The sequence below is a fragment of the Oncorhynchus mykiss genome, chromosome 19 (assembly GCF_013265735.2).
Source record: "Oncorhynchus mykiss isolate Arlee chromosome 19, USDA_OmykA_1.1, whole genome shotgun sequence".
Taxonomy (NCBI): Eukaryota; Metazoa; Chordata; class Actinopteri; order Salmoniformes; family Salmonidae; genus Oncorhynchus; species Oncorhynchus mykiss.
The window spans coordinates 24,173,568-24,195,080 of NC_048583.1; the positions used below are offsets into that span (position 1 = coordinate 24,173,568).

The window sequence follows — 21,513 nt, forward strand, 5'->3', positions numbered from 1 at the left end:
TTTGAGACTCCAAAGCAAATTAAAGGAAAGACAAACATCTGTTTGTTCCTACACCCAAATCCATTACCCTGCAGAATCCACCTCTAAAATTATTTTTTTTAAGGAAAAGGGGGAATAAAATACAATAAAAATCTTTAAAGCAGTTCCCCTGGCTGGCCGGAATTGGCTTATGGCCCTGGGAGGGTGAGAGGAAGTTCAACCTGCGGGTATACTATAGAGATAAATAGAGGACTCATATGTGTATCTGTGCCATTCTAGGGTAATAGACAGCAGCTCCATTAAGGCTATCTTTTAAAATAGTACATTTTCAATTGGCTAATCCCTCCTAATGACCCAGTTGGAAATGACTCCAACCGGGTCATCAGGAAGGATCAGTAAATGAAGATGGAAGTCCCACCCAATTGCCTACATTAAAATGGGGGAAGCCCTCAATGGCGGTGCCCATGCTAAAACAGCCTTTTGGCCACTAGAGGCCTCTATCATTCTCTGTGGGTTATACGTTTTCACTTCCTGTCGAACTGGACATTTCCTGTATGACCACCACAGCACCAAAGGTCAAAAGGTGACATCAGCCATATGATGCAATGACAATCCCAAACACAGAGATGTTGGGAGAAAATAGCATAGAATATACATAAAAAGCCTCCCGAGTGGCACAGCGGTCTAAGGCACTGCATCGCAGTGCTTGAGGTGTCACTACAGACCCAGGTTCGATCCAGGGCTGTGTCACAACCGGCCGTGATCGAGAGTCCCACAGGGCGGCGCACAATTGGCGCAGCATCGTCCGGGTTAGGGGAGGGTTTGGCTGGGGGGGCTTTACTTGGCTCATCGTCCCAGCTCCTTGTGGCAGGCTGGGAGCCTGCAAGCTGACTTCGGTTGGAGTTGGAGCGAAATTGGGGAGAAAAGGGGGTAAATAAAAACATTTTAAAAAATATATATACTTAAAATATGATTGCATTCGTCAGCAGATATTAATTGACATAACTCGTATAACGTCAACAACAACAACACTTGATCTCAGACATTCATGGAAGAAAGGAAACAAGAAAATAATGGCAAAATAAAACAAAACAAAAAATTAAATATGATTAGAAGGCATATCAAATGTGTAGAGAGCAATTCCTCTTGCCCTCTCTGAACAGGCTTTTGCAAACACAAAACTCTGTTCAACAGTAACAAACAAAGGAAATTGTCACATCTGTGCCCACTACACCCTCTGGTGTTCATCCGGTGTCTTCCTAATCTTCAGTTCTCCCCCTGTATACACTCTCCCTTGGTGTGATTGTGTGGTTGGAAACAGGTGTGCTGGAGTCAGAGCTGATCCCTACCAGCTGCAAATCATCCCATAATCAAGACCTCTACATATACTCATCCCTGCCACCTCCACTCGGCCAGATCGTAATCTCTGCTCAGTCCGTCACTCTAGCCTTTTGTCTATTCTCAAGATCCTGTTACTCTGCTTTGCTCGTTTTCCTCCCGTACACCATTTGTTGTCCTCTCCTTGCAGTTACTGCTCTGTCTCTGGCTCCTGTTCCACATCTCACCACCAACCACCTTGCTCTGGATATCACTCACCACTATTACCTTGGATTCCCCTCAGGACCCGTTCCCCTGTTCTACTCAACCAACTCCAACCTCACACTACATTCCTGGTTTTTGCAACTCATCTGAGCTACCCCGGTTCTGCACTCCCCAATTCTCTGTTCAATATACCTTTTTGTGCATTCATCCCGGCTTCCTCTTCCGAGTCTGCTCTTGGGTTCCCCCCCCTTCGCTCATCGTAACAGGAAAGGAAAGACAATCAACAGTCTTCTTACCTCCTACCTAAACACTTTCTGTGCATATAAGCATGTTTAGCAAACACATTCACACACATACTCGCCCTGTACACCTGGGCCGTACCACTATCTCGACATGGAAAAGTCCAAACTAGTAGCCATGGAGTATAAAAAACAAACATAGAATCCAGTTAAAAATGAAGTAAGTAGGTGGTCATAAAGCTTATTAATAATTTTTGATATTTACAGCATTTTGTGCAAGACGTTTTCCACAAGGGAAAAAAAACTAACAGTAACATGTAATGGCACATTTTCAGGTGTCCTTGTATGGTGGTGTAGCCTGGTCTCAGATCTGTCTGTGCTATTTTTGCCAACTCTGATGGCCAATGGGGTGACTATGACCAGAGTTGCTGGCAAGACAAAACAAACAGATCTGGGTCCAGGCTAATGATGGTGATCTTGATGCTGTAAACTACCACATGGATACAGCTACTATTATAGTCAAGATATAGAAAGAGAGGGAGGGCGTCTTTAAGCCCATCTATCCTCTCTGTCACCGGTTAACCTGGTCCCAGATATTTTTGTGCTGTCTGGTGACAATGACCATTAGAGTTGTAAAGAAAACACAAACTGAGCTGGGACCTTGCTAGGGCTTTGCCAGGAGTAGACTACTGTACTATAAAACTGGACCACAAACATTTTGATCTGATCACTCCGCCGATCCACACTTAGTCCGTACATTCACTTTACTGGGTCCAGATCAGAAAATTAATTCAGAAACATATTGTTTCCCCACAGTCTATGCTCCATTATGGGCCTCTCGTCAAAACGGAGTTCCCAAGGAGCTAAGAAAGCTGGAGGCTCGAGACTACATTTTACGCCCAACTCTCGATCTGTGCCCTCTTTGGCAAAAGTGGCCTTCCTCTTCCACACAGTCTTAGACAGTGTGAAAGATTCAAACACACAAAGTATTAACCCTTCCCACAGTGTCCCAGTGCACATTGGGCTCGAATACTGAGAGCATTGCCCATGATTCTAGCCCCATTTGGTGCTGGTTTAGAAGGACATGGTCATGGATGTCTCATTGCTCAGATAACAACTGGTCTTTACAGGGAAATGAGACATGGTCCAGGGAAGGAACACAAAGTCTGAGATTGTATAAAGATCCAAGTCTACATTAAAGCCAGAGTCTTGTCCTCAGAATGTGAAGTGAGGGGATTTTTTCAAGTGCAAATGTCACCTCCAGACTCATGGAGGGGAGTCTGTGTGCAGGGGGTAGCGGGGAGAACTGCCCACTGGACCAAAGCAAAATAGGAAATTTATTAACCCTTCCTGGTCCTTCCTGGTCCATGTACTTGTCTGGTCCTTGAAAGAGATAGAGGACTAACTTTTCTGTTTGATGTCCGACAAACATAGAGTGTGTGTGTGTGGAAAAGCTGAGAAGCACAATCCCTTCCTTACAAACACTTCTTAGGAATAGTACAATGTTCCAGGAAGAGCCCTGCACGGACAAGAGTGTAAAGCCCGAGCCCTACCCATGCCCACAACGTTCAGGCCCTACACTACCCAGGCCCAATTGCTTCTGCCAAATTTAATGCCCTGCCAAAAACCCCAAATCAGAAATAACTTCCTCAGTTTGTAAATCCATTAGCTGCTCCTCCGTCTGTCACTCGCTCTGCATCCGCTCAGCTCATGGTGGCTCTGAGTCTGAGTATCCATAGCAATGGCTCTGCTTGGGCTACTTTTCATCACTCTAAACTCCTAAAAAACTCAAGGAACATTTATTTTCTGTGAAATAATCTTTCCTGTTTTATATGTAATGTGGTTGAAGAACTTAGTTAAATATGACTGTACTGCGCAGCAGAGAACACACAAATGGTTCAGCTTCAAAATGTTAGTGATCAATCTAGTGATACCCGAGCCCTGCCCGTTCTCTAGTTATTGATGAAAAAAAGACCCTACCTGGCCCTAACCCGATGTATAATGTCGGGGGCCGTTGGGCTCGGGTTGGGTAGCAGACCTCTGTTTCAGGACTGTGGTAATAGACATGTTGGAAAGCTTTTTTAATAAACAGAATATCACTCAGCTGACCATTCCCTAACCACCACTGACCTCAAATGATCTCCCCTCGTCTGGCCCTAGAAATCTCAATGGTCGTCACCATGCCTACAACAAGACGGTAGTTAAGTAGCCCTGGTGGGGTGGGACCGGGTTGAAAGCTGGAATGAGGGAGGTGTGGCCACACAGCGCCAGTCACAGGATCGCTAGGGTAACCCAGAGGGTCGTAGCCATGTAGCTGAAGGTCAGGAGCGCCCCTTTCCTGAGTGTTTTCTGGATTACTTTCAGGGGTATCTACTGGGGACGGCGGGGGTGGTTAGTTCTGAGGGGTGCAGTAGTGATTCTGGGGGGTAGAATAGTAGTTCTGGGGGGTGGAATAGTAGTTATGGTGCTGGTTGGAATGGATGTTGCCGTAGGCTAGGAGAAGGGGTGCAGTGGAGGTCTGGGAGCCGGTGGGGAGATGGGGGATCCCCGTAAGGCTGCCGTTCCTCTGGGTGGAGCTGTACCAGCTGGGGTCCAACTGGGGCGTCGAGGACAGGAAACTACTGTGGAATGGAAGGGACAGGCTTAAATCAGCATTGTATCTGTATGGGGGATATAAGACGTTAGGTTGACTGGGGGATGTAGAATGTATTATGTGACTGTATGGGCGACTGTGTAAAGGGAATGTAGGAAGTTATATGTGACTGTGGTGCATATACAGTGCTTTGAGAAAGTATTCACACCCCTTGACTTTTTCCAGATTCTGTTGTGTTACAGGCTTAATTTAAAATGTATTAAATGGAGGTTCTGTGTCACTGGCTTACACAAAATAGTGGAATTACGTTTCTAGAAATACAGTGCCTTGCGAAAGTATTCGGCCCCCTTGAACTTTGCGACCTTTTGCCACATTTCAGGCTTCAAACATAAAGATATAAAACTGTATTTTTTTTGTGAAGAATCAACAACAAGTGGGACACAATCATGAAGTGGAACGACATTTATTGGATATTTCAAACTTTTTTAACAAATCAAAAACTGAAAAATTGGGCGTGCAAAATTATTCAGCCCCCTTAAGTTAATACTTTGTAGCGCCACCTTTTGCTGCGATTACAGCTGTAAGTCGCTTGGGGTATGTCTCTATCAGTTTTGCACATCGAGAGACTGAATTTTTTTCCCATTCCTCCTTGCAAAACAGCTCGAGCTCAGTGAGGTTGGATGGAGAGCATTTGTGAACAGCAGTTTTCAGTTCTTTCCACAGATTCTCGATTGGATTCAGGTCTGGACTTTGACTTGGCCATTCTAACACCTGGATATGTTTATTTTTGAACCATTCCATTGTAGATTTTGCTTTATGTTTTGGATCATTGTCTTGTTGGAAGACAAATCTCCGTCCCAGTCTCAGGTCTTTTGCAGACTCCATCAGGTTTTCTTCCAGAATGGTCCTGTATTTGGCTCCATCCATCTTCCCATCAATTTTAACCATCTTCCCTGTCCCTGCTGAAGAAAAGCAGGCCCAAACCATGATGCTGCCACCACCATGTTTGACAGGGGGGATGGTGTGTTCAGCTGTGTTGCTTTTACGCCAAACATAACGTTTTGCATTGTTGCCAAAAAGTTCCATTTTGGTTTCATCTGACCAGAGCACCTTCTTCCACATGTTTGGTGTGTCTCCCAGGTGGCTTGTGGCAAACTTTAAATGACACTTTTTATGGATATCTTTAAGAAATGGCTTTCTTCTTGCCACTCTTCCATAAAGGCCAGATTTGTGCAATATACGACTGATTGTTGTCCTATGGACAGAGTCTCCCACCTCAGCTGTAGATCTCTGCAGTTCATCCAGAGTGATCATGGGCCTCTTGGCTGCATCTCTGATCAGTCTTCTCCTTGTATGAGCTGAAAGTTTAGAGGGACGGCCAGGTCTTGGTAGATTTGCAGTGGTCTGATACTCCTTCCATTTCAATATTATCGCTTGCACAGTGCTCCTTGGGATGTTAAAAGCTTGGGAAATCTTTTTGTATCCAAATCCGGCTTTAAACTTCTTCACAACAGTATCTCGGACCTGCCTGGTGTGTTCCTTGTTCTTCATGATGCTCTCTGCGCTTTTAACGGACCTCTGAGACTATCACAGTGCAGGTGCATTTATACAGAGACTTGATTACACACAGGTGGATTGTATTTATCATCATTAGTCATTTAGGTCAACATTGGATCATTCAGAGATCCTCACTGAACTTCTGGAGAGAGTTTGCTGCACTGAAAGTAAAGGGGCTGAATAATTTTGCACGCCCAATTTTTCAGTTTTTGATTTGTTAAAAAAGTTTGAAATATCCAATAAATGTCGTTCCACTTCATGATTGTGTCCCACTTGTTGTTGATTCTTCACAAAAAAATACAGTTTTATATCTTTATGTTTGAAGCCTGAAATGTGGCAAAAGGTCGCAAAGTTCAAGGGGGCCGAATACTTTCGCAAGGCACTGTATTTAGAAATTAACAAAAAATGAAAGGCTGAAATGTTTTAAGTCAAAAAGTATTCAACCACTTTGTTATGGCAAGCCTAAATAAGTTCAGGAGGAAAAAAATAGCTTAATTCACAAAATAAGTTGTATTGACAATAATAGTGTTTAACATGATTTTTGAATGACTACCTAATCTCTGTACCCCACACATACATGTAAGGTCCCTCAGTCGAGCAGTGAATTTGAAACACAGATTCAGTCACAAAGACCAGGAAGTTTTTCCAATGCCCCTATTTGTAGATAGGTAAAAGAAAAGCAGATATTGAATATCCCTTTGAGCATTAATTACACTTTGGATGGTGTATCAATACACCCAGTCACTACAAAGATACAGGCATCCTTTCTAACTCAGTTGCCGGAGAGGAAGGATACCGCTCATGGATTTCACAATGAGGCCAATGGTGACTTTAAAACAGTTACAGACTTGAATAAGTTTAATGGTGGTGATAACTGAGGATGGATCAACAACATTGTAGTTACTCCACAAAACTTACCTAAATGACAGAGTGAACATGCATCTTGTTTGCAATAAAGCAAAACATGTTTTTTTTAAATGGCAAATAAATTAAATTTATGTCCTGAATACAAAGCGTTATGTTTGGGACAAATCCAACAAATTACAGAGTACCACTCTTCACATTTTCAAGCATGGTGGTGGATGCATCATGTTATGGGTATGTGTGTCATTGGGAAGGACTAGGTATTTTGTTGTTGCTGATCAAATGAAATGGAATAGAGTTAAGTACAGGCAAAATCCTAGAGGAAACCCTGGTTCTGCTTTCCAACAGACACTGGGAGACAAATTCACCTTTCAGCAGGACAAGGCCAGATATACACTGGAGTTGCTAACCAAGAGGACATCGAATGTACCTGAGTGGCCTAGTTACAGTTATGAATTAATTTGTCTTGAAAATCTTTGGCAAGACTTGAAAATGGCTGTCTAGCAATGATCAACAACCAATTTGACAGAGCTTTAAGAGTTTTTCAAAGAATAATGTGCAAATATTGTACAATCCAGTTGTGCAAAGCTGTAGGATGTTAGCTGTAATCACTGCCAAATATGATTCTAACATGTATTGTACAAACAAATATGAAAATGTATGTACTCACTACTGTAACTCGCTCTGAATAAGAGTGTGTGCTAAAAATGTATTAAATGTATTGACTCAGGTGTGAATACTAAAAACATGGTTTTCACTTTGTCATTATGGGGTATTGTGCGTAGATGGCTGAGATTTTTTTTAATTTAATACATTTTGAATTCAGGCTGTAACACAACAAAAATGTGGAATAAGTCAAGGGGTAGCAATACTTTCTGAAGGCACTGTAGGTTGTTATAGATGACTTTGTACAGGGGAAATATGATGCTATAAGCGACTGTATAGCTGGAATGTAGGATGTTAGCATTGTGTACACGAGATATAGGATGATATAGGTGACTGTGGGGGGTAAATGACGGCATTACAGTATGGTTTTAGGTGACTGTATACGGACAATATAGGATGCAATATAGGTGACTGTGTACAGGGGATACAGGATGTTATAGGTGACGGAATTTACAATATAGGATGTTATAAGTGATAGAGTATCCTGTTACCCACTTCGGTCGATCTGCTCTGGAGTTGTTGCTCCTGGACAGGTCATCATCGCTGTCGTACCTCCGGGGGTTATCAAAAAAATAGGCCTTGGAACTGAAGCTGTGACTGTTGATCATTCCTCCTGGTGCCTGGGGAAAAGGACACACTCACAACTTAATAAGAAATATATGACACGAAAAACATGCTTAAAGACTTTACATGAACTTATACCATAGTAATAAGACTGGAAATATTCTTGTAAGTACATGTATTGTGGGACCAAATAATTTCCAATGGGTCTCATGTGGCTCAGTTGGTAGAACATGGCACTTGCAATGCCAGGGTTGTGGGTTCGATTCCCACGGTGGACCAGTAGGAAAAAGTAGCACTGCTAAATGGCTAAACTGTCATCCTTTGTGTTTCAAAGTCAGTGTGGTTGTCTGATAAATGAATGTCAATTTACAATGAGCAAAAATATAAACGCAACAATTTCAAAGATTGTACTGTGTAACAGTTCATATTAGGACATCAGTCAATTTAAATGACTGGTCACAGATACCTTAAAAAAAAGTTAGGGGCATGGATCAGAAAACCAGTCAGTATCTGGTGTGACCACCATTTCATGCAGCCCTTCACAGAGTTTATCAGGCTGTTGCCTGTGGAATGTTGTCCCACTCCTCTTCAATGACTGTGTGAAGTTGCTGGATATTGGCAGCAATTGGAACGTGCTGTTGTACACGTAAATCCAGAACATCCCAAAATATGCTCAATGGGTGACATGTCTGGTGAGTATGCAGGCCATGGAAGAACTGGGACATTTTCATCTTTCAGCAATTGCATACAGATCCTTGGGGTATATTTGTGCATTATCATACTGAAACATGAGGTGATGAATGGCATGACAATTGCCCTCAGGATCTCGTCACGGGTAGCTCTGTGCATTCAAATTGCCATGGGGCACTCTGACATCAGCAAACCGCACGCCCACATGACACCATACGTCTGCCATCTGCCCAGTACAGTTGAAAACGGGATTCATCCGTAAAAGCACACTTTTCCAGCGTGCCAGTGGCCATTGAAGGTGAGCATTTACCCAAAGAACGCCGAACTGCAGTCAGGTCAAGACCCTGGAGAGGATGACGAGCACACAGATGAGCTTCGCTAGGATGTTTTCTGACAGTTTGTGCAGAAATTATTTGGTTGTGCAAACCCACAGTTTTATCAGCTGTCTAGTCTCAGACGATCCCGCAGGTGAAGAAGCTGGATGTGAAGGTCCTGGGCTGGTGTGATTAAATGTGGTCGGCGGTTGTGAGGCCGGCGGTTGTGAGGCCTGTTGGACAGGCTGCCAACTTCTCTAAAACGACATTGGAGGTGGCTTATTGCAGAGAAATGAACATTACATTCTCTAGCAACTGCTCTGGTGGACACTCCTGCAGTCAGCATGTCAACTGCAACACTCACTCAAAACTTGAGACATCTATGGCATTGTGTTGTGTGACAAAACTGCACATTTTAGAGTGGCCTTTTATTGTTCTCAGCACAAGGTGTAATGATCATGATGTTTAATCAGCTTCTTGATATAAAACACCTGTCAGGTGGATGGATTATTTTGGCAAATGAGATGCTCCCTAACAGGGATATAAACAAAATGTGTGCACAACATTTGAGAGTCATTTCTGGGATCTTTTATTTCAGCTCATGAAACATGGGACCAATACTTTACATGTTGTGTTTATGTATTTGCTCAGTATAGATGTACTGAGGTAGGCAAATATTTGACTAATGTGCATTCAAACACATATGATTCATGTGAGCTCCTTGTAGGGCTAGGCAATATATCCAATTCATTTGAATGTATGTTTTTGCACGATATTCCAAATGCCTGTCTCGCAGAATCAAGTTTTTGAAAATATTTTTCAATTTTATGAGCGTTTGTGTCAGCTTGTTCACATTGTCTTTTTGGTCTCGCTCCTTCTGTACTGTGCACCTTCCCATTTACACCAGAGATCTGTATATAATGATGAGATGCTCATGTCTCTGCCCTAACAATGGGAGTCATTGTCCCAAAGGCAGGAACGCAGACCTTTGGGACAATTCAAAATAAGGGCTTATTATTGACAGACTTTTGCGAGAGTGAAACCTCTCGCTTCTCATCTCCCTGCCGGCCAAACCCTCCCCTAACCCGGATGACGCTGGGCCAATTGTGCGCCGCCCCATGGGTCTCCATGTCGCGGCCAACAGCAATAGAGCCTGGACTCGAACCAGGATCTCTAGTGGCACAGCAGGCACTGTGATGCAGTGCCTTCGACCACTGCGCCGCTCGGGAGGCCTCGACAAACGGTTTTAACTCGCTATTTGCATTTGACCACGTACCACGTATCACTAGCGGCATTTTAGTCAGATAAAGATATACTAGCTGTTTAGTCTGTGTTTTATAAATGCGCAATAAGCATAAAACAATGATATAAGGAATTGTCAACTTGTTCTCATTCTGAGAAATAAGGTAGTGATTTCAACATCTGAACACAGAGGACAGGCTAGCATGCTGTTCAAACAGTTGGAGACGGACAGAAGGTTGTTCACAACAATTCAACTGTTTTTCCTTGTTACCTGAATTCAGAGCGTGTGTAATTAAACCTAGATCCAAGTTGGCTATCCTTGAAATATAAATATTAGCTGGCTACTCACTATCATGTGGGTTTGTGCTTGAGAGATTGTTTATGAGACCGGTGTTCATTTTCTATAATGCCTGCTACATTATTAGTGAATGTGCATTATGCATGTTGCTGATTAAATGTGTAACATAAAGAGCATTTTTATCATTATTGGGTCTTATGGTTGTGGAAGGCATACTTTCTTTATTTAATTTTTTTTTAACTAGGCAAGTCAGTTAAAAACAAATTCTTATTTACAATGTCTACCTAGGAACAGTGGGTTAACTGTTCAGGGGCAGTACGACAGATTTGACCTTGTCAGCTCAGGCATTCGGCCTAGCAACCTTTCGGTTACTGGCCCAATGCTCTAACCTAGGCTACCTGCCAACCCCGCATATATTCAGCCTAGGTATAATTTCACAAGCTCTGAATTCATTAGATTATTGCTTACTGTTTTAAATGCAGTATATTTTACCTTCAATTGTACAACAAAGCTTATTTAGAGAAAACATAAAACAAATCGAGATGCAGTATATATCGTGAGTCGCCCATAAGTTAGATTTTTTTTTTAGATATTAGTTTTAGGCCATATCGCCCAGCCTTAGCTCCTTGATTGACTGGTATACAATCATAGCACACGCTCCAGCAGGTATATCTCACTGGTCACCCCCAAAGCCAATTCCTCATTTGGTCGTCTTTCCTTCCAGTTCTCTGCTGCCAATGACTGGAACGAACTGCAAAAATCTCTGAAGCTGGAGACTTAAATCTCCCTCACTAGCTTTAAGCACCAGCTGTCAGAGCAGCTCACAGATCACTGCACCTGTACATAGCCCATCTGTAAACAGCCCATGTATCTACCTACCTCATCCCCATACTGTATTTATTCATTTAACTTGCTCCTTTGCACCCCAGTATCGCTACTTGTACTTTCATCTTCTGCAGATCTTCTATTCCAGTGTTTAATTGCTATATTGTAATTACTTCGCCACCATGGCCTATTTATTGCCTTAACTCCCTTATCTTACCTCATTTGCACTCACTGTATATAGACTTTTTGTTTTTTTTAGTTCTACTGTATTATTGACTATGTTTTGTTTATTCCATGTGTAACTCTGTGTTGTATGTGTCAAATTGCTATGCTTTATCTTGGCCAGGTCGCAGTTGCAAATGAGAACTTGTTCTCAACTAGCCTACCTGGTTAAATAAAGGTTAAATAAAAAATACCATCAGGAAGTAAATGGTCTTACTAGGTTCTGATTGGGCCTCTGTACCCTGAAGAAGACCACGACCAGACTGGTGGGTAGCAGCTCCCAGAAAAAGAGGATGATCCCAAAGATGATGTAGGCCTCTCCACTGATCTTCTCTATGTCTGCCTGGAGGGAAAACACACAGATCCAACAATTAGAGAAATGAAACACAGAAAAAATACACACATGGAGACACACACAAGTGCACATAATAGTTTGTAGGCCAGACAGTTCGGAAGCTACAGACGATCGATCGGTGGATGTGGTGGATTGAGATGCATTCCAATGCAAAAAACATATCTCTAATTTAAACTATACATATACAGTACCAGTCAAAAGTTTGGACACATCTACTCATTCAAGGGTTTTTATTTTTTACATTGTATAATAGTAGTGAAGACATCAAAACTATGAAATAACACATGTAGTAAACAAAAAAGTGTTTAACAAATCAAAATACATTTTAGATTTTGGATTGTTCAAAGTAGCCACCCTTTGCCTTGATGACAGCTTTGCACATGCTTGGTATTCTCTCAACCAGCTTTATGAGGTAGTCATGAAGGTAGTCACCTGTAATGCATTTCAATTAACAGGTGTGCATTGTTAAAAGTTAATTTGTGGAATTTATTTCCTTCTTAATGTGTTTGAGCCAATCAGTTGTGTTGTGACAAGGTACAGTAGGGGTGGTATACAGAAGATAGCCCTATTTGGGATGATTAGGTCTGTTCAAACTTTTGACTGGTACTGTATATACAGTCGTGGCCAAAGGTTTTGAGAATGACACAAATATTAATTTTCACAAAGTCTCCTGGCTCAGTTTGTATGATGGCAATTTGCATATATTCCTGAATGTTATGAAGAGTGATCAGATGAATTGCAATTAATTGCATGCAAATGAACTGAATCCCGAAAAAAACATTTCCACTGCATTTCAGCCCTGCCATAAAAGGACCAGCTGACATCATATCAGTGATTCTCTCGTTAACACAGGCGTAAGTGTTGATGAGGACAAGGCTGGAGATCACTCTGTCATGCTGATTGAGTTTGAATAACAGACTGGAAGCTTCAAAAGGAGGGCGGTGCTTGTAATCATTGTTCTTCCTCTGTCTTTCATGGTTACCTGCAAGGAAACAGGTGCTGTCATCATTGCTTTGCACAAAAAGGGCTTCACAGGCAAGGATATTGCTGCCAGTAAGATTCACCTAAATCAACCATTTATCGGATCATCAAGAACTTCAAGGAGAGCGGTTCAATTGTTGTGAAGAAGGCTTCAGGGCGCCCAAGAAAGTCCAGCAAGCGCCAGGACCGTCACCTAAAGTTGATTTAAGCTGCGGGATCGGGGCACCACCAGTACAGAGCTTGCTCAGGAATGGCAGCAGGCAGGTGTGAGTGCATCTGCAGGCAGGTGTGAGTGCATCTGCACGCACAGTGAGGTGAAGACTTAGAGGATGGCCTGGTGTGAAGAAGGGCAGCAAAGAAGCCACTTCTCTCTAGGAAAAACATCAGGGGCAGACTGATATTCTGCAAAAGGTACAGTGATTGGACTGCTGAGGACTGGCGTAAAGTCATTTTCTCTGATGAATCCCCTTTCCGATTGTTTGCGGCAAAAAGCTTGTCCGGAGAAGACAAGGTAAGCGCTACCATCAGTCTTGTGTCATGCCATCAGTCTTGTGTCATGCCAACATTAAAGCATCCTGAGACCACTCATGTGTGGGGTTGCTTCTCAGCCAAGGGAGTGTGCTCACTCACAATTTTGCCTAAGAACACAACTATGAATAAAGAATGGTACCAACACATCCTCCGAGAGCAACTTCTCCCAACCATCCAGGGACAGTTCGGTGACGAACAATGCCTTTTCTAGCATGATGGAGCACCTTGCCATAAGGCAAAAGTGATAACTAAGTGGCTCGGGGAACAAAACATCGATATTTTGGGTCCATGGCCAGGAAACTCTCCAGACCATTGAGAACTTGTGGTCAATCCTCAAGAGGAGGGTGGACAAACAAAAACACACAAATTCTGACAAACTCCAAGCATTGATTATGCAAGAATGGGCTGACATCAGTGGTTACACACAGTGGCCCAGAAGTTAACTGACAGCATGCCAGGGAGGATTGCAGAGGTCTTGAAAAAGAAGGGTCAACACTGCAAATATTGACTCTTTGCATCAACTTCATGTAATTGTCAATAAAAGCCTTTGACACTTATGAAATGCTTGTAATTATACTTCAGTATTCCATAGTAACATCTGACAAAATATCTAAAAGCACTGAAGCAGCAAACTTTGTGGAAATTTGTGTAATTCTCAAAAGTTTTAGCCACGACTGTAGACTGATGAGGGGGTAAAATAACTGTATCAATTTTAGAAAATAAGACTGTAACGTAACAAAATGTGGAAAAAGTCAAGGTGTCTGAATACTTTCCGAATGCTCTGTATATATTCTGAACAAATATAAACTCAACATATAAAGTGTCCCGTGTTTCATGAGCTGAAATAAAATATCCCAGAAATGTTTCTCTCAAATTCTGTGCACAAATGTGTTTACATCCCTGTTAGTGAGAATTTCTCCTTTGCCAAGATAATCCATCCACCTGATAGGTGTGGTATATCAAGAAGTTGATTCAACAGCATGATCATTACACAGGTGCACCTTGTGCTGGGGAAAATAAAATGTGCAGTTTTGCCACACAACACAATGCCACAGATGTCTCAAGTTGAGGGAGTGTGCAATTGGCATGCTGACTGCATGAATGTTCACCACTGCTGTTGCCTGCGAATTTCTCTACCCTATAAACTACTCTATAATTAGAGAATTTGGCAGTATGTCCAATGAGCCTCACAACCGCAGATCACGTGTAACCACGCCAGCCAAGGCCCTCCACATCCAGGTTCTTCACCTGCGAAATCGTCTGAGACCAGCGATCCGAACAGCTGATGAAACTGAGGAGTATTTCTGTCTGTATTAAAGCCCTTTTGTGGGGAAAAACTCATTCTGATTGGCTGGGCCTGGCTCCCCATGGCTGCACCCCTGCCCAGTCATGTGAAATCCATAGATTAGGGCCTAATTAATTGATTTCAATTGACTGAACTGTAACTCAGTAAAATCATTCAAATTGTTGCATGTTGCATTTATATTTTTGTTCAGTATTTTTTGGGACTACTCAACAGAAAAAAATCTTGGCCAATCAACAACCTACCAACCAACCAATCGACTAAATGGGGTCAGCCCTCAACTGAGACAGAAACATACTTTAAGATAATTTCTCAGATAATCCCAAATACAAACACAAACCGACGTGGATAGATTAGATAGATAAGATTGTAGACATAGAAACAGAAACAAAGACACGTGAGTGTGAGTGTGTGTGGGTCTGCGAGTGTATGTATTTGTGACACACTTACTCAACAAGACACATTTAAACCAATAAACCAAGACAGACAGTCACCCAAACACACACAGTGGCCCAAGACTAGCCTAGGGAACTAGGAAAACCTCCAGTACAGGGCCGTCTGTCTCAGGGTTTGAGACCAGATCTAGGTCACTAGCACCAGGCAGTCCTTTGCTGTGATTCCCCCCCCCCCCCTCTCCTCGCCTGGCCTAGCTGGGTTATTTATAGACAAATGAAGACCTTTCCCCCACAGAGCCCATATCCTGCCAAATCCCAAATCCCCCCCAATCCAAATGGATTGTTGCTGCAGAAGCCACATTGCTCTCAGCCACTCAGCAAACAGATCTGGATAGAATGGCTCTGTCATCAATGTCTTCTGGACGGATTGAACTCAAGCCAAGTGTCAATTTAGAAGGGAGACTGGAGAATGGTCGTAAACATGAGATGTATGCACAGATACACACAGAGGGACTCATACACACATACGGTACATATAGTGCTCATCCTTAAAGATTAAACAACCGGATTTTGTGGATAGATGAAAAAGTATGAATTCAGTTATCAAAATGAAATTATAATTGAAAACATGTTATTTCCATCAGTACATGTGTGCTTTAGTGTTGTTTCTTTGGCAACTGTTGTATAAGTGGCATATACACTTAAATATAGAGTCATATAAAAGAGCTTAGTGTTCACAGGCACAAACAACACATGTACGCACACAAACACAAGTGCTTATCGGAGCGTACGTGCGCACAGACACACACAGAGTCATGTAAAAGCAGAACACACACAGACGGGCACATACATATCCACATTGTACACACATTGACACTTAAATTGGGCATACTCGTGTGCACAGTTGAGACAGAGAAAACCCCCCAAAAATGTGTGTGAACTATCATCTATGCAACTAACGCAGAATGGATGTGACTGCGGATTAGTTGCAGACATAGCCTAATCATACAGACACATACATACAGTGTTTGCAGACTGATCAGCCCTATAATAGATGATTAATTATGTCAGACACCCGGGGTGAGTGTTTGGCTGGCAGAACAGCAAGCTTTGAATGTCTAGGACAGCAGAGTTCACTGAAGGTTTAACAGGCCTGACCCACACGCCCCTAGTCCTCTCAGTGACTTAACACTAACAATCTTCATGATCATCGTCAACATTTTACGCTTGTGTGTGTGTATTCCTAACCACGGCTATCCTACCTGGTCAGAGACGTTGTACCAGCTGTAGTTAAAGGCGCTGGGACGGTTCTCTGGAGAGAGAGCCACCACCACCAGGTTATAGCTGGCCCTGGACGTGTAGAGCAGGATGACTGCAGCACCTATGACAGTAGCTTGGCACACTGACGTACCCTACAGCGTAGGTAGGGAGAGAGTGAGAGAGATATTGTATTACATTTTTGGGATTTTAGTCATTTAGCAGACACTTGTCTAGAGCGCCTTTCAGGAGCAATTAGGGTAAAGTGCCTTGCTCAAGGGCACAGACATATTTTTCACCTAGTCGGCACAGGATTCGAAACAGCAACATTTCAGTTACTGGCCCAATGCTCTTACCCACTAGGCTACCTGCCGTATGGTGCACCTCTAGAGCACTAAGGGATGATCAATGAATCATTAATGAATTGAATTGATTGATTAAGTAACTGATTGGTTAGTTGGCTAATTGGTTAAGTGACTTATTGGCTAATTGATTGATTTAATGCTTGATTGATGGCCGCCCAGTACCTTGGATTCGAGGTAGACGTTGGACGAGGACATCTTGGCAATCTTGAAAATGCACACAGCCAGCGAGATGGCGCAGAGTACGAAGAGGCTGTCGTTGACCAGCACCCGGGCCAGCACCACCTGCCGCACCTCTGCCTCGCCCGCCTCGCCCCCCATGCCACCCCCTATGCCCCCCTGCACCAGCATGGCGCATGTCAGGTTTACTACGAGGAAGAAAAGGCTGGCAAAGATGAACGCCAGATGCATGGGCAGCCTGCGGAAAAAAACACAATTATAGGTGGTACAAGAACTAGCTTCCAATACACAACATTACAATAATTCTATACAACAATAAATGAATAAAGCTTAAAACACCCAAAACCTCATTCCATTCTACTGCATTGGCTCAGTCAATCTTCCCAGTTCCCCCTTCTCCACCTGCTCTTCTCCTCTCTTCCTTTACCCCCTCCCCCTTGCAGGATGTGTGTATGGGTTGTGCTTGTGAATGTGCGTGTGTGTGCATTTGTGCATGTGTGTGTGCCTACGTGTGTGGTGCTGGGAATTGTAGAGGACTGGGATGGAAAGGGGGGAGGAGGGTGTGTGGTGGATTTGGGGATTTGAGCTTGCAGCTTTTCATTTCGCATCAGACATTAATCGGCTGGGTGATCAAAGTGTTTATTAGTCCAGAAATTCAGACACCACCTTCCCCCATCCACATCAAACAGTCAAGGGTGGAGACAGCTGAGACGAAGCTCAGAGGCATTATTAGAGTTCATCAAGATTACTGGACAGTCCATTCCACTGTATCTACAATAACACACTCTAGGCATACAGTGAAAGTCAATCATTGATACTGTACAGAGCTTGGCCAACTTGGTTTTGTAACTAGGGCTCTGAGTATCTGAACGAGAGCCATGTTGTCACCAAAGGTTTGATCGATCCCATTCTAGTAAGAACGTACTTTTTCATGTCATTTGTCATGTGTCATTTTCATGTTATGTTATTCCCATTGAGTCATTTGCAATTGGAAGAAATGGTAGCAACTGCAATGCATCAACCATTTTCACTTAGTAACAGATGACAGTGAAAGTACTGGTACCCCATTAATAATTTCATAGTAATAACACACTATCTTACATGATGGTGCCCAGTGTGAGGAACTCAGTAGTCCATAATAGTTCAGCATTATAGACGGACGGAGAGTAAAAGGATGTTCAACATTGTTCAACATATGACATTAAAACGACACCTCGCTACAGATGACTGGTACATTTCGGAGGTTTGGGGGTGTGTCTTTTCAAACAGCCATGGCATTTCAACTCTCATGGCATCGTTTTAAGAAAACACTGTCCATTCCCATACACCAGCTTTCATTTGGGTTATTGGCCATTTGATGCCCTCCTGCCCAACATTCTCTCCCCTGCATTGTCCCTCGCCTCACCCCAATCAGTATAAACTCAGTTAGACTAACCCAGACACGGAGTCAGCAAAAATTCCACTAACTTGTATTTGTTGAGCTCCGGAGAATATTTTGCTTTGGCTTTAAACATTACCTGGGGAGACAGAGAAGGGACACATTGTTAATAACAGTTTACTCATCATTAAACATTCACACATTGATATTGCTGAGGAGCACAGAAAAGCATGTGGTGGCAGCAGTGTCACTCAAAACAGATAGAAATAGACACCAACATGAATCAAAGGTGGGTGCCCTGCTGTTGGGTAAAGAATTGAATACATGCAATCAGTATTAGGTCTTCAAAATACTTTTCACACTACCGAGCTGAACAGAGCCGAGCCCAACCAAGCTGTACTGGGCTGCCCTGATTACACAGCCACGGTCCACCATAGTTGCTGACATCGACAAAATAAAATATCCAAGCCAGTACAGTTTGGGACAGCACAATAGTGTGAAAAGGGTACAATTCTGGGGACAAAGGAGACCCCAACCGTTCTGCAACGTCTGCGGACTGACCGTTGGGGGACGCAGACGCCGATGGGGTTAAGGTCTCTAGTGACAGTGCCTTGGCATTCTGCCACAGAGGCTTGTTGAGAAATTATCAGTCAGCGTCTACAACTGAGGCGTGCCCAGATAGGCCTAAAATCTTGGCTAAATTTGTGGGGCTGGCTGGAAGCCAGATGAAGAGAGGGGGAGCAGCGGGGGAGATAGACTCTTCTCCTCTTCCCTCTGCTCTTTACTCTCCTCCACCTCTGAACCGCTGTGTCCCTTCCCTTCTTTCTAATCTTCACTGATGAAGCAGTCCCAGAGCAAAAAGAGTAGAGCACAGAGCCATCATGGGGCCTATTAACACATTCCTCGATACAGCAGTTTACACAACATGAGGATAATGTTAACAAGGCAAGGAAACTGTCCTCTATGTGTATTTCTAGTCGAATGTGGCTGTCTCGGAGTGTGCCATGTGACAAAATAGCAGCCTTTAAAATTCTGGGGGTGACATTTTTATAGTTTCATCATTTTTGCGCTATGCACAATTATTTTGCATTATGGCAATGTTGCTCTGAATCTCTAACAGAGATTCTAACAAAACATCATCAAAAAGGACACTGCCACAGAAAAGGCAGCCATCATGATGAAAGAGATCCAGAAAACATTCTCTCACAGATGCTTCTCCCATATCAATGGTCTTCAAAGCAGGCCATTTCACGCTGTTATTATCAGTATCACTGGTCACCCTAGCGGAGCTCTGTCTGGGGGATCTTTGATATCTGACTTAGTGGTGAAGTGCCTGTACAATGGGTTCCCAACACTTCTTCCCCTGGCAGAGCTATATCTCTCTGTGTGTGTGTGTGCGCGCGAGAGCAATATAGAGAGAATGAGAGAGAAAAATCATGTGTGAGCAAAGAAGAGGGAGAGTGCTTGTCATTGACACTATGGACAGTTGAGTGACACGCCTTACTAGATATTTGACACATTTTGAGTGAATCAAGAATTATAGCAAGCCACACACACAAACACACACACCTTGAAGGCTTCAATATTCACACACTCTAAGTATAAAACAAACAGGTAACACTTTATTTGGATAGTCCATCTGTACTCTTGTTGACAGCTTTGCAAGCACTCAGCTCTCTTCATTGTGTATACGCTTGTGTTTCTCTAGATACTCATCCTCTTGCAAGGGACCGTGATTCTAATTAGAATCTACAAACTGACTTCTGTACAAAAAAAGTGCACAAAAATAGTTTGTCTGGCAATAATATTCTAACACTTATAGGCGTGTCCAGTGTCTACATTACTGTCCCGATTTGTTATGGGAATGCCCAGCACAACCAGAAACTGAACTCTTCTTGCAAAGGAACCTCAAATACTCTTTTCACAATACTAAGCCGAGCTTAGGGGCTGAAGGAAGTTCCAAAATGTGGGAAGGGTAGAAGAGTGGGTACGTGCTGAGCTAGTCCACTTAGGGAACAACTGTGAAATTCAGTCTGTGTCGAAATTCCCTGACACCTTTGAGAGAGAACGAGAGGGTTCGGATTCCATGGCACTGAACTCTACACATCACCTGATGCTGACAGTTATTTATTGGAGAGGGCATCGTTAAGTGTTTGTGTGTGTGTGTGTGTGTGTGTGTGTGTGTGGACCTAAAATGTTGTGTGCTCTAAAATGCAAATGACCAGGTTCAGAGCTCATGAGCATGCATTGTGTGTTGTGTGTGTGTGTGTGCAATGTAATAATGTGTTGAAATATTACCCAGTTCAGAGAACGTGTACTAGTTTATGGGTCTGTATCTGAATGTTCCTGTACATGTCTGTGTCAGAGTGCTTGTGTCAGTCAGTGTCAGTGTGTTGAGGGGGGTTTGGGGAAGGATTAACACCTGTGTAGTGGAGGTTACCCAGTCTCTCCAGCCTGCCAGCCAGTCAATCAACCAGGCAGAAAGCCTGATGCTAATCTGATTGCAGACTAAGGCTGGACTGGGCCAGATAGAGAGAGGGCTGATGGGGAGGCAGACAACAGAGCTGGGAAAGGAGGGTTAGTAATCAGGGCGTCATGCACCCTAAAAATCTGTGGGGGCACAAAGTACGTGAGGATGACTCGGCAGGGCTAGGCCCGTGTCCTTAAATTGGCAAAAAAAATACTAATGTAAACACCCCTTTCCTGCACGCTAGAGCCATAATCATTATGCTTAATTCCATGTCAAAAATGTAGATTTTTCTGCATATCTAAGCATACCTCGAGCGGTTTGTATCCTGGTGTTTATTTTAAAATGTTTAAAGAAACTAAATATGCTTCTCTACAACTCTGCTAAAATCTCGGTGAACGATTGAAAGGAATGGGAGTCTGATTCAGTACATTAACCAATGGCTTGCTTCTACCATGTCTACCAACCTTGCCAGCAGGCATGCTAGCTAAGATAGTTAGACAAGCTTGCCACTCTAACATCATTGGTAACCTGAAATGGCTTACTGGTAGCTAGTTATGAGGTTGGGAGATTGGGAACCTATGTGGGCAAGCTAAAGTCAACTTTATAAAATTGCTAGGTGGCTAGTAGTATTACAGAGAAACCCCCAAAAATATATCCTTTTTTTTTTAACAGGACACATTTTGTAAACATGCTCCCTATGGCATGA

At 43.0% G+C, this 21,513-nt stretch overlaps 1 protein-coding gene and 1 non-coding gene across 2 annotated transcripts in view; one reads left to right on the plus strand and one right to left on the minus strand.

Annotated features, from left to right (window-relative positions):
- Positions 1-2,764: 2,764 nt before the first annotated feature.
- gpr137c (G protein-coupled receptor 137c) overlaps positions 2,765-21,513 on the minus strand; it is a 30,291-nt gene continuing 11,542 nt past the window's right edge. Inside the window, exons 2-7 of the mRNA XM_021573687.2 lie at positions 18,427-18,476; positions 16,945-17,197; positions 16,423-16,572; positions 11,813-11,938; positions 7,936-8,060; positions 2,765-4,381 (exon numbers count right to left, since the gene is read on the minus strand). Of these exons, the coding sequence (XP_021429362.1) occupies positions 4,153-4,381; positions 7,936-8,060; positions 11,813-11,938; positions 16,423-16,572; positions 16,945-17,197; positions 18,427-18,476 (933 nt within the window). The 3' untranslated portion in view covers positions 2,765-4,152. The remainder of the gene's footprint in view (positions 4,382-7,935; positions 8,061-11,812; positions 11,939-16,422; positions 16,573-16,944; positions 17,198-18,426; positions 18,477-21,513) is intronic.
- trnaa-ugc lies at positions 8,209-8,282 on the plus strand. The gene has a single exon. It is a non-coding gene; the product is annotated as a tRNA-Ala (tRNA).